This window comes from Oncorhynchus nerka, linkage group LG27, assembly GCF_034236695.1.
Source record: "Oncorhynchus nerka isolate Pitt River linkage group LG27, Oner_Uvic_2.0, whole genome shotgun sequence".
In the NCBI taxonomy this organism is placed as follows: domain Eukaryota; kingdom Metazoa; phylum Chordata; class Actinopteri; order Salmoniformes; family Salmonidae; genus Oncorhynchus; species Oncorhynchus nerka.
The window spans coordinates 106560033-106575887 of record NC_088422.1 but is presented as its reverse complement, the minus strand read 5'-3'; the positions used below and the strand labels follow the sequence as shown (position 1 = coordinate 106575887).

The following is a 15855-nucleotide window of genomic DNA, read 5'->3' as shown; positions in this document are numbered from 1 at the left end:
GGGTTAGGTTGCAGGGGGTATGGAGACATATCAGGGGCAGGGTTAGGTTGCAGGGGGTATGGAGATATATCAGGGTTAGGTTGCAGGGGGTATGGAGACATATCAGGGGCAGGGTTAGGTTGCAGGGGGTATGGAGATATATCAGGGTTAGGTTGCAGGGGTTTGGAGACATATCAGGGCCAGGGTTAGGTTGCAGGGGTATGGAGACATATCAGGGTTAGGTTGCAGGGGGTATGGAGACATATCAGGGTTAGGTTGCAGGGGGTATGGAGACATATCAGGGTTAGGTTGCAGGGGGTTTGGAGACATATCAGGGTTAGGTTGCAGGGGGTATGGAGATATATCAGGGTTAGGTTGCAGGGGTATGGAGACATATCAGGGTTAGGTTGCAGGGGTATGGAGACATATCAGGGTTAGGTTGCAGGGGGTTTGGAGACATATCAGGGTTAGGTTGCAGGGGTTTGGAGACATATCAGGGTTAGGTTTCAGGGGTTTGGAGATATATCAGGGTTAGGTTGCAGGGGTTGGAGACATATCAGGGTTGCAGGGGTTTGGAGACATATCAGGGGCTGGGTTAGGTTGCAGGGGGTATGGAGACATATCAGGGTTAGGTTGCAGGGGGTTGGAGACATATCAGGGTTAGGTTGCAGGGGGTATGGAGACATATCAGGGTTGCAGGGGTTTGGAGACATATCAGGGTTGCAGGGGTTTGGAGACATATCAGGGTTAGGTTGCAGGGGTTTGGAGACATATCAGGGCCAGGGTTAGGTTGCAGGGGTATGGAGACATATCAGGGTTGCAGGGGTTTGGAGACATATCAGGGTTAGGTTGCAGGGGGTATGGAGACATATCAGGGTTAGGTTGCAGGGGGTTTGGAGACATATCAGGGTTAGGTTGCAGGGGGTATGGAGACATATCAGGGTTAGGTTGCAGGGGGTATGGAGACATATCAGGGTTAGGTTGCAGGGGGTTTGGAGACATATCAGGGTTAGGTTGCAGGGGGTTTGGAGACATATCAGGGTTGCAGGGGGTTTGGAGACATATCAGGGTTGCAGGGGGTTTGGAGACATATCAGGGTTGCAGGGGGTTTGGAGACATATCAGGGTTGCAGGGGGTTTGGAGACATATCAGGGTTGCAGGGGGTTTGGAGACATATCAGGGTTAGGTTGCAGGGGGTTTGGAGACATATCAGGGCCAGGGTTAGGTTGCACATTACCTGATATCAACAACAGAAGAATAACTAGGCACCTCTGTTTAATAACCTTGAACAGCTTCTCTTTTTTAAGAGACCTACTGCAAGCGAATTCTACAAGTGAGTTTCCAGACAATACAAAACAGTCATTTAAAACCATTAGATTTTGGTAGTGACAAGTTCATATCAGGCCACAAATGCATCGGCACTTGGACGAGTGAAAAAGAGCGAGTTCCAGCAGACAAAATGTCTAATGGACGGGAGAGCACATTGTCAGATGGAGGGGAGAGCACATTGTCAGATGTACGGGAGAGCACATTGTCAGATGTACGGGAGAGCACATTGTCAGATGGAGGGGAGAGCACATTGTCAGATGGAGGGGAGAGCACATTGTCAGATGGAGGGGAGAGCACATTGTCAGATGGACGGGAGAGCACATTGTCAGATGGAGGGGAGAGCACATTGTCAGATGGAGGGGAGAGCACATTGTCAGATGGAGGGGAGAGCACATTGTCTAATGGACGGGAGAGCACATTGTCAGATGGACGGGAGAGCACATTGTCAGATGGAGGGGAGAGCACATTGTCAGATGTACGGGAGAGCACATTGTCAGATGTACGGGAGAGCACATTGTCAGATGGAGGGGAGAGCACATTGTCAGATGGAGGGGAGAGCACATTGTCAGATGGACGGGAGAGCACATTGTCAGATGTACGGGAGAGCACATTGTCAGATGGAGGGGAGAGCACATTGTCAGATGTAGGGGAGAGCACATTGTCAGATGTAGGGGAGAGCACAATGTCAGATGGAGGGGAGAGCACATTGTCAGATGGAGGGGAGAGCACATTGTCAGATGTAGGGGAGAGCACAATGTCAGATGGAGGGGAGAGCACATTGTCAGATGGACGGGAGAGCACATTGTCAGATGGAGGGGAGAGCACATTGTCAGATGGAGGGGAGAGCACATTGTCAGATGGAGGGGAGAGCACATTGTCAGATGGAGGGGAGAGCACATTGTCAGATGGAGGGGAGAGCACATTGTCTAATGGACGGGAGAGCACATTGTCAGATGGACGGGAGAGCACATTGTCAGATGGACGGGAGAGCACATTGTCAGATGGAGGGGAGAGCACATTGTCAGATGGAGGGGAGAGCACATTGTCAGATGGAGGGGAGAGCACATTGTCTAATGGACGGGAGAGCACATTGTCAGATGGACGGGAGAGCCCATTGTCAGATGGAGGGGAGAGCACATTGTCAGATGTACGGGAGAGCACATTGTCAGATGTACGGGAGAGCACATTGTCAGATGGAGGGGAGAGCACATTGTCAGATGGAGGGGAGAGCACATTGTCTAATGGACGGGAGAGCACATTGTCAGATGTACGGGAGAGCACATTGTCAGATGGAGGGGAGAGCACATTGTCAGATGTAGGGGAGAGCACATTGTCAGATGTAGGGGAGAGCACAATGTCAGATGGAGGGGAGAGCACATTGTCAGATGGAGGGGAGAGCACATTGTCAGATGTAGGGGAGAGCACAATGTCAGATGGAGGGGAGAGCACATTGTCAGATGGACGGGAGAGCACATTGTCAGATGGAGGGGAGAGCACATTGTCAGATGGAGGGGAGAGCACATTGTCAGATGGAGGGGAGAGCACATTGTCAGATGGAGGGGAGAGCACATTGTCAGATGGACGGGAGAGCACATTGTCAGATGGACGGGAGAGCACATTGTCAGATGGACGGGAGAGCACATTGTCAGATGGAGGGGAGAGCACATTGTCAGATGTACGGGAGAGCACATTGTCAGATGGAGGGGAGAGCACATTGTCAGATGGAGGGGAGAGCACATTGTCTAATGGACGGGAGAGCACATTGTCAGATGTACGGGAGAGCACATTGTCAGATGGAGGGGAGAGCACATTGTCAGATGTAGGGGAGAGCACATTGTCTAATGGAGGGGAGAGCACATTGTCAGATGTACGGGAGAGCACATTGTCAGATGGAGGGGAGAGCACATTGTCAGATGTACGGGAGAGCACATTGTCAGATGGAGGGGAGAGCACATTGTCAGATGGAGGGGAGAGCACATTGTCAGATGGAGGGGAGAGCACATTGTCAGACGGACAGGAGAGCACATTGTCAGATGTACGGGAGAGCACATTGTCAGATGGAGGGGAGAGCACATTGTCAGATGGAGGGGAGAGCACATTGTCAGATGGAGGGGAGAGCACATTGTCAGATGTACGGGAGAGCACATTGTCAGATGGACGGGAGAGCACATTGTCAGATGGAGGGGAGAGCACATTGTCAGATGGAGGGGAGAGCACATTGTCTAATGGAGGGGAGAGCACAGTGTCTAATGGAGGGGAGAGCACATTGTCAGATGTAGGGGAGAGCACATTGTCAGATGTACGGGAGAGCACATTGTCAGATGTTTTCTCCAGAGTTCAGTAAAGTCAGTGCATAAAGAAATACCAGGAGAATTGTCATTTTCTCTGAGAGATGTAGGAAATAGAGGCCACGGTAAGGGGAGAGAGGAACTGTGTGTCTGTATGTGAGTGTGTGAGTAGATCAGGTGTGGGGGTGGATTCAGAGAACGGGTTTGGGGAGCTGCCGCTGACAGCCAGGCGGGAGAGGGAAGAGGAGCAGCTTGGACCAGACACTCTGCAGAGGGAAAGCTGAGGACAGAACTCAGGTCAGAGGTCAGCTAGAGAGACGGTTACTTTGGTCAACTTCAAGTAAAAGAAGTGCAAATAGCAAGAAAACTACACAACAAAGAAGTAGATGTTTGGATGATTGAGGGAGAAAACTACAGGGAATAGGGTGATACTATAGGTCAACCCCCTACCCCTGACTGACCATAAATGACCCCCTGTTGACCTGTGACCCTGGTAGTGTACTATACAGGGAATAGGGTGATACTATAGGTCAACCCCCTACCCCTGACTGACCATAAATGACCCCCTGTTGACCTGTGACCCTGGTAGTGTACTATACAGGGAATAGGATGATACTATAGGTCAACCCCCTACCCCTGACTGACATTACATTTACATTTAAGTCATTTAGCAGACGCTCTTATCCAGAGCGACCATAAATGACCCCCTGTTGACCTGTGACCCTGGTAGTGTACTATACAGGGAATAGGGTGATACTATAGGTCAACCCCCTACCCCTGACTGATCATAAATGACCCCCTGTTGAACATTACCATTACACTGTGATTAGGTATCAATACTTTACCACTACACTGTGATTAGGTATCAATACTTTACCATTACACTGTGATTAGGTATCAATACTTTACCATTACACTGTGATTAGGTATCAATACTTTACCACTACACTGTGATTAGGTATCAATACTTTACCATTACACTGTGATTAGGTATCAATACTTTACCATTACACTGTGATTAGGTATCAATACTTTACCATTACACTGTGATTAGGTATCAATACTTTACCATTACACTGTGATTAGGTATCAATACTTTACCATTACACTGTGATTAGGTATCAATACTTTACCATTACACTGTGATTAGGTATCAATACTTTACCATTACACTGTGATTAGGTATCAATACTTTACCATTACACTGTGATTAGGTATCAATACTTTACCATTACACTGTGATTAGGTATCAATACTTTACCATTACACTGTGATTAGGTATCAATACTTTACCATTACACTGTGATTAGGTATCAATACTTTACCATTACACTGTGATTAGGTATCAATACTTTACCATTACACTGTGATTAGGTATCAATACTTTACCATTACACTGTGATTAGGTATCAATACTTTACCATTACACTGTGATTAGGTATCAATACTTTACCATTACACTGTGATTAGGTATCAATACTTTACCATTACACTGTGATTAGGTATCAATACTTTACCATTACACTGTGATTAGGTATCAATACTTTACCATTACACTGTGATTAGGTATCAATACTTTACCATTACACTGTGATTAGGTATCAATACTTTACCATTACACTGTGATTAGGTATCAATACTTTACCATTACACTGTTTCTACCTTCTTAACAGCACTATCAACAAGGCAGGTCCTACAGGCCCTAGTTTCTACCTTCTTAACAACACTATCAACAAGGCAGGTCCTACAGGCCCTAGTTTCTAACTTCTTAACAACACTATCAACAAGGCAGGTCCTACAGGCCCTAGTTTCTACCTTCTTAACAACACTATTAACAAGGCAGGTCCTACAGGTCCTAGTTTCTACCTTCTTAACAACACTATGAACAAGGCAGGTCCTACAGGCCCTAGTTTCTACCTTCTTAACAACACTATCAACAAGGCAGGTCCTACAGGCCTTCGTTTCTACCTTCTTAACAACACTATCAACAAGGCAGGTCCTACAGGTCCTAGTTTCTACCTTCTTAACAACACTATCAACAAGGCAGGCCCTACAGGCCCTAGTTTCTACCTTCTTAACAACACTATCAACAAGGCAGGTCCTACAGGCCCTAGTTTCTACCTTCTTAACAACACTATCAACAAGGCAGGTCCTACAGGCCCTAGTTTCTACCTTCTTAACAGCACTATCAACAAGGCAGGTCCTACAGGCCCTAGTTTCTACCTTCTTAACAACACTATCAACAAGGCAGGTCCTACAGGCCCTAGTTTCTACCTTCTTAACAACACTATCAACAAGGCAGGTCCTACAGGCCCTAGTTTCTACCTTCTTAACAACACTATCAACAAGGCAGGTCCTACAGGCCCTAGTTTCTACCTTAACAACACTATCAACAAGGCAGGTCCTACAGGCCCTAGTTTCTACCTTCTTAACAACACTATCAACAAGGCAGGTCCTACAGGCCCTAGTTTCTACCTTCTTAACAACACTATCAACAAGGCAGGTCCTACAGGCTCTAGTTTCTACCTTCTTAACAGCACTATCATCAAGGCAGGTCCTACAGGTCCTAGTTTCTACCTTCTTAACAACACTATCAACAAGGCAGGTCCTACAGGCCCTAGTTTCTACCTTCTTAACAGCACTATCAACAAGGCAGGTCCTACAGGCCCTAGTTTCTACCTTCTTAACAGCACTATCAACAAGGCAGGTCCTACAGGCCCTAGTTTCTACCTTCTTAACAACACTATCAACAAGGCAGGTCCTACAGGCCCTAGTTTCTACCTTCTTAACAGCACTATCATCAAGGCAGGTCCTACAGGCCCTAGTTTCTACCTTCTTAACAGCACTATCAACAAGGCAGGTCCTACAGGCCCTAGTTTCTACCTTCTTAACAACACTATCAACAAGGCAGGTCCTACAGGCCCTAGTTTTGTCACACTTTGACTATTGTTCAGTCATGTGGTCAGGTGCTACAAAGAGGGCCTTAGGAACATTGCATTTGGTTCAGAACAGAGCAGCACGGCTGGCCCTTGGATGTACACAGAGAGCTAATATTAATAATATGCATGTCAATCTCTCCTGGCTGAAAGTGGAGGAGAGATTGACTTCATCCCTACTTGTATTTATGAGAGGTATTGACATGTTGAATGCACCGAGCTGTCTGTCTAATCTAGTGGCACACAGCTCAGACACCCATGACTACCCCACAAGACATGCCACCAGAGGTCTCTTCACAGTCCCCAAGTCCAGATCAGACAATGGGAGGCACAAAGTACTACATAGAGCCATGACTACATGGAACTCTATTCCACAGTACTACATAGAGCCATGACTACATGGAACTCTATTCCACAGTACTACACAGAGCCATGACTACATGGAACTCTATTCCACAGTACTACATAGAGCCATGTCTACATGGAACTCTATTCCACAGTACTACATAGAGCCATGACTACATGGAACTCTATTCCACATCAGGTAACTGATGCAGCAGTAGAATCAGATTTTTTTAAAACATCAAAATGTCAGGATTTGGCCAGGGTTGTTCCGGTTTTTGGTCACTAGATGCCCCCATTGTGCCTTTTGACCTTTTGTTTTCCCTTGATCCCCATTATTATTTGCACCTGTGCCTCGTTTCCCCTGATTGTATTTAAACCCTTTGTTTTCCTCAGTCCTTTGCTCTGTGTTTGTATGTTAGCACCCAGCCCTAGTACTCTGTGAACTCTTGTTGATCCCGGTGGACTCTCTTGTGGAATTCTGTTTTTTGTTCTTGTTTGTTTGTTTTTGAGTATTTTTTGAGTTTTTTTGTGCTATACCTTCCACCTTGTGGATTTACCTTTTTGTCTTGGAGGATTACCTTTGTTCTTGTGGAATTCCTTTTGAGGTTGTGGAGTTTCATGTTTTCCTGAAGAACTTTATTTTTTACTTCATTAAATACATCGTCTCAAGTACTGCTGTGTCTGCCTCATCTTCTGGGTTCTGCCAACTATTCGTGGCTCAGTTGGTTAAGTGACTGTTTCTCACTCCGGAGACCCGGGTTCGTAACCGGGTCCTGACAGAAACACAGAGCCAAAAAATGAACCCAGAGGCAGCCAGTTCCCAGGACCTTGTTGCCAGGCTGTTCCACCACCAGGAGACTGTCCAACGCCACGAAGCTGCCCTGGTTCAGCAAGAGGCCTTAATGGCTAGACATTCTCATCTTCTGTCGGAGATGCTGACTTCCATAAAGCAGATATCTGATCGACTTACCTCGGCAACAGTTCCCGTCCCAGTACCTCAGATTCACGTACCCATGGCAGTTAACCTTCTGGCTGAACCTCGTCTTCCACCTCCCCAACGGTTCTCAGGTGATCCAAGTGCTTGTAAAGGGTTTCTCACCCAATGTTCTCTCTCCTTCGAGCTGTAACCCTCGTCGTTCCCCACCGACCGGTCTAAGATCGCATATATCATCACCCTGCTGTCGGAAAAAGCCCTGGCCTGGGCTACTGCTGTGTGGGATGCCCATAGTTCCTGCTGTGCCAGCTACTCTGCCTTTGCTGAGGAATTCAAACGAGTGTTTCAAGGCCCAAGCAGTGGTCCTGACTCAGCCAAACAGCTCCTGACTCTCCACCAAGGTCGGCGCAGCGTGACGGACTATGCCATCCAGTTCCGCACGGTGGCAGCAGCGAGTGGCTGGAACAACGAGGCGCTCACTGTGTGCTTTCTGAAAGGCCTTTCCGACACTATCCAAGATGAACTGGCCACTCGGGAACCACCGGACAATCTCGAGTCCCTGATCAAGTTGGCCTCACGCATTGACCAGCGTCTGAGAGAGAGAGAACTCAACCGTAGACCTCTAGCCCCTATCAGTCCCAGCTCCGAGTCCCCACCTTTATCCTCGCTGGCTCCACCGGAACCCATGCAGATTGGACGCATCTCCCAGGCTGAGAGAGACCGCCGGATGAGGGAGCGACGCTGTCTATATTGCGGCAAACTGGGCCATTTCCGTTCCACGTGTCCCGGGCTCCAGGGAAACGCTCTGTCCCGTACAGACCGGGGGAACTGTAACGGGAAACATAACCTCCTCCCATCCGTCCAACTCCCGTCTGCTCATTCCAGTCACCCTTTCCTGGGACAACCACAAGCTTCACCTTCAAGCCTTGGTAGACTCTGGAGCCGCAGGTAACTTCATGGATGGTGTCTGGGCGAAGGAGAATGGCGTTCCCTCTGAACCTCTAAGTGACCCCATGAGGGTTACTACATTGGATGGAAGCCCTTTGGGATCTGGACTTGTCACTCATGTCACTACCTCCTTGCGACTTTCAGTTTCACAACACAAGGAATTGATGAACTTTCATTTGATCTCCTGTTCCGAGTTCCCTCTCGTCCTTGGATACCCCTGGCTTCACAGCCATAACCCTCACATCGACTGGTCTGTGGGCACTATCAAGCAGTGGGGTCCTACGTGCCAAGCTACATGTATTTTCCCGAATTCCCGAGTTCTACTCCCGAGTCTTTAGAATCCATCGACCTGACCCGAGTTCCCGAGTGTTACCATGACCTCAAACTGGTATTTAGCAAACAGAGGGCCACCATGCTACCACCCCATAGACCTTATGATTGCCCCATCGAACTGTTTCCGGGCACTTGCCCCCAGGGGTCGGATCTTTCCCTATCTCCACCCGAACGAGCTGCTATGGATACCTACATCAAGGACGCTCTGGAAGCAGGCCTCATGCGTCCATCCACCTCCCGGCGGGAGCAGGGTTTTTCTTTGTGGCCAAGAAAGACGGTGGATTACGTCCTTGCATCGACTACCGGGGACTCAATGCCATAACCGTCCGTAACCGTTACCCGCTACCCCTTATGGCCACAGCCTTCGAGCTGCTCCAGGAAGCAGTTGTTTTCACTAAGCTTGACCTGCGGAACGCATACCATCTTGTGCGGATCAGACCTGGTGACGAGTGGAAGACCGCGTTCAACACGCCTACTGGTCACTATGAATACTTGGTGATGCCCTTCGGCCTGACCAACGCCCCAGCGGTGTTCCAAGCGCTCATAAACGATGTGCTTAGGGATATGCTTAACATATTTGTGTTTGTTTACTTGGATGACATCCTCATCTTTTCGAGCTCTCTTCAAGAACACACAAAGCATGTCAGACAAGTACTCAAACGCCTCCTAGACAGCCATCTGTACGTTAAGCCGGAAAATGTGAATTCCATTCATCCCGAGTACAATTCCTGGGATTTGTAGTGGAACCCGGTCGAGTCCAAATGGACCCCAGGAAGGTAGGGGCGGTAGCGGATTGGCCCACCCCAAATCCGTTAAGGAAGTTCAGCGTTTCCTGGGCTTCACAAACTTTTACCGCAAGTTCATCAAGAACTTCAGCTTGTTGGCAGCCCCTCTCTCAGCTTTAACCAAGGGTGGCAATGCAAGGTTTTTGTGGGGAAGAGAAGCTGAGACGGCCTTCCAAGGACTCAAGCAGCGCGTCCTCTCTGCTCCCATCCTGATACTACCGACTACGGATGAACCGTTTGTGGCGGAGGTAGACGCCTCAGAGGTTGGTGTTGGAGCTGTCCTGTCTCAGAGGGGTGAAGACAAGAAGCTTCATCCGTGCGCTTTCTTCTCACACCGGCTTACCCCGGCTGAGAGGAACTACGATGTGGGGGATCGTGAACTCCTAGCGGTTAAGATGGCATTGAAGGAATGGAGACACTGGCTCGAGGGGCTTCTCACCCGTTTCAAGTGCTTACGGACCACAAAAATCTGGAGTATATCCAGCAGGCGAAGCGGTTGAACTCTAGACAAGCTAGATGGTCTCTTTTCTTCAATCGATTCCAGTTTATCCTCACCTATCGGCCCGGGTCGAAGAATCTCAAACCGGATGCCCTGTCCCGAGTCTACGCTCCTGCCATTCGAGATGACACGGACATGCCTGTCCTTCCTGCTGCTAAGATCGTGGCTCCGATTTCGTGGCAAGTTGAGGATACCGTGAGACGAGCTCAAGCTATCGAACCGGACCCGAAAGGGGGTCCTGCCAATCGGTTGTTTGTCCCTAAGGCAGTGAGGACTCAGGTCCTTCTGTGGGGGCACTCCTCTCGCCTCACCTGTCACCCGGGCGTAGGTCGCACCTTGGAGTTCATCCAGCGTAAGTTCTGGTGGCCTACCATAAGAGAAGACGTTGCCTCTTTCGTCAATGCCTGCCCCGTGTGCTGCCAGGGCAAATCTTCTCACCTCCGCCCTCAAGGACTCCTTCACCCTTTACCTATTCCCCACAGACCCTGGTCCCATATCTCGTTGGACTTTATTACTGGCCTTCCTCCATCCCATGGCAATACTACTATCCTAGTCATAATCGACAGGTTTTCAAAGGCGGCCAGGTTCGTCCCTCTGACTAAGTTACCTTCTGCCAAGGAGACGGCTGAGTTGGTAATTAATCATGTTTTCGAGTCTTCGGCATTCCTCAAGATATGGTTTCTGACAGAGGTCCCCAGTTCGCCTCAAGGTTTTGGAAGGCCTTCTGCCAACTCATGGGTGCTTCTGCCAGTCTATCTTCAGGGTACCATCCGGAGTCCAACGGCCAAACAGAGAGGATGAATCAAGAGCTGGAAGCTACCCTCCGATGTATGACTCGTAACAACCCGTCCACATGGTCGTCCTTCATTGTTTGGGCCGAATACGCGCACAACACCTTGCGCTCCTCCTCCACTGGTATGTCCCCGCACGAGTGTCAGTTTGGCTATGCCCCTCCATTGTTCCCGGACCAGGAGGCAGAAGTCAGAGTGCCTTCAGCCTTGAAGTTCGTCAGACGCTGTCTGCTTATGTGGAGGAAGACCCGTCTTAATCTGATGCGTTCCTCACAGAGGTACCAACAACAAGCCAACAGACGTCGCCGTCCCGGGCCTACCCTGCGCCCCGGCCAGAGAGTCTGGCTCTCCACAAGAGACTTACCACTACGGGTGGAGTCTCGCAAGCTGTCCCAAAAATACATCGGTCCCTTTAAGGTTGCCAGGAGAGTTAACCCAGTTTCTTATCGCCTACACTTACCCAGATCCCTTAAGATTAATCCCACATTTCACATTTCCTTATTAAAACCTGTTGTTTTTTCTCCCCTTGTCCCGGCAGACAGACCTCCCCTCCGCCTCGTGTCATTGGAGGCCAGCCGGCTTATACCGTCCATCGGATACTGGATTCCCGCCGGGTGCAGCGGTCCTGGCAGTATCTGGTGGACTGGGAAGGCTACGGTCCCGAGGAGCGCTCCTGGGTTCCTGCCAAAGACATACTGGACCCTGACCTCATTCGTCAGTTCAGGGCTCTCCACCCTGAGAGAGCTGGTAGGAACGTCAGGAGCCGTTCCTAGGGGGGGGATTCTGTCAGGATTTGGCCAGGGTTGTTCCGGTTTTTGGTCACTAGATGCCCCCATTGTGCCTTTTGACCTTTTGTTTCCCCTTGATCCCCATTATTATTTGCACCTGTGCCTCGTTTCCCCTGATTGTATTTAAACCCTTTGTTTTCCTCAGTCCTTTGCTCTGTGTTTGTATGTTAGCACCCAGCCCTAGTATTCTGTGAACTCTTGTTGATCCCGGTGGACTCTCTTGTGGAATTCTGTTTTTTGTTCTTGTTTGTTTGTTTTTGAGTATTTTTTGAGGTTTTTTGTGCTATACCTTCCACCTTGTGGATTTACCTTTTTGTCTTGGAGGATTACCTTTGTTCTTGTGGAATTCCTTTTGAGGTTGTGGAGTTTCATGTTTTCCTGAAGAACTTTATTTTTTACTTCATTAAATACATCGTCTCAAGTACTGCTGTGTCTGCCTCATCTTCTGGGTTCTGCCAACTATTCGTGGCTCAGTTGGTTAAGTGACTGTTTCTCACTCCGGAGACCCGGGTTCGTAACCGGGTCCTGACACAAAATACACCTTATGGAACAGCAGACTCTGTGAAGCAACACAAACATAAGCACAGACACATGCACACACGATAATATACACACTACACACACACACAAGGATTATGTAAGAGCACACACTTAGTATGTTATGAATGTATTTAAATGTATTTGTGTTTTTAAAATTGTACAACTGCCTTAATTTTGCCGGAGCCACGGTAAGAGTAGCTGCCACCTTGGCAACAGGAACTAATGGGGATCCATAATAAACCCCAGGAAGAGTAGCTGCTGCCTTGGCAGGAACTAATGGGGATCCATAATAAACCCCAGGAAGAGTAGCTGCCACCTTGGCAGGAACTAAAACCAATAATAAACCCCAGGAAGAGTAGCTGCCACCTTGGCAACAGGAACTAATGGGGATCCATAATAAACCCCAGGAAGAGTAGCTGCTGCCTTGGCAGGAACTAATGGGGATCCATAATAAACCCCAGGAAGAGTAGCTGCTGCCTTGGCAGGAACTAATGGGGATCCATAATAAACCCCAGGAAGAGTAGCTGCCACCTTGGCAACAGGAACTAATGGGGATCCATAATAAACCCCAGGAAGAGTAGCTGCTGCCTTGGCAGGAACTAATGGGGATCCATAATAAACCCCAGGAAGAGTAGCTGCTGCCTTGGCAGGAACTAATGGGGAACCAATAATAAACCCCAGGAAGAGTAGCTGCCACCTTGGCAACAGGAACTAATGGGGATCCATAATAAACCCCAGGAAGAGAAGCTGCTGCCTTGGCAGGAACTAATGGGGATCCATAATAAACCCCAGGAAGAGTAGCTGCTGCCTTGGCAGGAACTAATGGGGATCCATAATAAACCCCAGGAAGAGTAGCTGCTGCCTTGGCAGGAACTAATGGGGATCCATAATAAACCCCAGGAAGAGTAGCTGCTGCCTTGGCAACAGGAACTAATGGGGATCCATAATAAACCCCAGGAAGAGTAGCTACTGCCTTGGCAGGAACTAATGGGGATCCATAATAAACCCCAGGAAGAGTAGCTGCTGCCTTGGCAACAGGAACTAATGGGGATCCATAATAAACCCCAGGAAGAGTAGCTGCTGCCTTGACAACAGGAACTAATGGGGATCCATAATAAACCCCAGGAAGAGTAGCTGCTGCCTTGGCAGGAACTAATGGGGATCCATAATAAACCCCAGGAAGAGTAGCTGCTGCCTTGGCAGGAACTAATGGGGATCAATAACAAACCCCAGGAAGAGTAGCTGCTGCCTTGGCAGGAACTAATGGGGATCCATAATAAACCCCAGGAAGAGTAGCTGCTGCCTTGGCAGGAACTAATGGGGATCCATAATAAACCCCAGGAAGAGTAGCTGCTGCCATGGCAGGAACTAATGGGGATCCATAATAAACCCCAGGAAGAGTAGCTGCTGCCTTGGCAGGAACTAATGGGGAACCATAATACACCCCAGGAAGAGTAGCTGCTGCCTTGGCAGGAACTAATGGGGATCCATAATAAACCCCAGGAAGAGTAGCTGCTGCCTTGGCAGGAACTAATGGGGATCCATAATAAACCCCAGGAAGAGTAGCTGCTGCCTTCACAGGAACTAATGGGGATCCATAATAAACCCCAGGAAGAGTAGCTGCTGCCTTGGCAACAGGAACTAATAGGGATCCATAATAAACCCCAGGAAGAGTAGCTGCTGCCTTGGCAACAGGAACTAATGGGGATCCATAATAATCCCCAGGAAGAGTAGCTGCTGCCTTGACAACAGGAACTAATGGGGATCCATAATAAACCCCAGGAAGAGTAGCTGCTGCCTTGGCAGGAACTAATGGGGATCCATAATAAACCCCAGGAAGAGTAGCTGCTGCCTTGGCAGGAACTAATGGGGATCCATAATAAACCCCAGGAAGAGTAGCTGCTGCCTTGGCAGGAACTAATGGGGATCCATAATAAACCCCAGGAAGAGTAGCTGCTGCCTTGGCAGGAACTAATGGGGATCCATAATAAACCCCAGGAAGAGTAGCTGCTGCCTTGGCAACAGGAACTAATGGGGATCCATAATAAACCCCAGGAAGAGTAGCTGCTGCCTTGACAACAGGAACTAATGGGGATCCATAATAAACCCCAGGAAGAGTAGCTGCTGCCTTGGCAGGAACTAATGGGGATCCATAATAAACCCCAGGAAGAGTAGCTGCTGCCTTGGCAGGAACTAATGGGGATCAATAACAAACCCCAGGAAGAGTAGCTGCTGCCTTGGCAGGAACTAATGGGGATCCATAATAAACCCCAGGAAGAGTAGCTGCTGCCTTGGCAGGAACTAATGGGGATCCATAATAAACCCCAGGAAGAGTAGCTGCTGCCATGGCAGGAACTAATGGGGATCCATAATAAACCCCAGGAAGAGTAGCTGCTGCCTTGGCAGGAACTAATGGGGAACCATAATAAACCCCAGGAAGAGTAGCTGCTGCCTTGGCAGGAACTAATGGGGATCCATAATAAACCCCAGGAAGAGTAGCTGCTGCCTTGGCAGGAACTAATGGGGATCCATAATAAACCCCAGGAAGAGTAGCTGCTGCCTTGGCAACAGGAACTAATGGGGATCCATAATAAACCCCAGGAAGAGTAGCTGCTGCCTTGACAACAGGAACTAATGGGGATCCATAATAAACCCCAGGAAGAGTAGCTGCTGCCTTGGCAGGAACTAATGGGGATCCATAATAAACCCCAGGAAGAGTAGCTGCTGCCTTGGCAGGAACTAATGGGGATCAATAACAAACCCCAGGAAGAGTAGCTGCTGCCTTGGCAGGAACTAATGGGGATCCATAATAAACCCCAGGAAGAGTAGCTGCTGCCTTGGCAGGAACTAATGGGGATCCATAATAAACCCCAGGAAGAGTAGCTGCTGCCATGGCAGGAACTAATGGGGATCCATAATAAACCCCAGGAAGAGTAGCTGCTGCCTTGGCAGGAACTAATGGGGAACCATAATACACCCCAGGAAGAGTAGCTGCTGCCTTGGCAGGAACTAATGGGGATCCATAATAAACCCCAGGAAGAGTAGCTGCTGCCTTGGCAGGAACTAATGGGGATCCATAATAAACCCCAGGAAGAGTAGCTGCTGCCTTGACAGGAACTAATGGGGATCCATAATAAACCCCAGGAAGAGTAGCTGCTGCCTTGGCAACAGGAACTAATAGGGATCCATAATAAACCCCAGGAAGAGTAGCTGCTGCCTTGGCAACAGGAACTAATGGGGATCCATAATAATCCCCAGGAAGAGTAGCTGCTGCCTTGACAACAGGAACTAATGGGGATCCATAATAAACCCCAGGAAGAGTAGCTGCTGCCTTGGCAGGAACTAATGGGGATCCATAAT

At 48.9% G+C, this 15855-nt stretch overlaps 2 protein-coding genes across 2 annotated transcripts in view; one reads left to right on the top strand and one right to left on the bottom strand.

Moving 5' to 3' along the window:
* The window catches only part of LOC115122205 (aminopeptidase Ey-like), a 173344-nt gene that overhangs the window by 143304 nt on the left and 14185 nt on the right, over positions 1 to 15855 (bottom strand). The window lies entirely within an intron of this gene.
* Positions 1439 to 3652, top strand: LOC135565165 (S-antigen protein-like). Its single transcript, XM_065011227.1, has one exon. The coding sequence runs from the start codon at positions 1439 to 1441 to the stop codon at positions 3650 to 3652; it is 2214 nt and encodes a 737-aa protein (XP_064867299.1).

Excerpts from the sequence above, each read along its gene's own strand:
- LOC135565165 (XM_065011227.1), top strand. The coding sequence starts at position 1,439 with ATGTCTAATGGACGGGAGAGCACATTGTCAGATGGAGGGGAGAGCACA.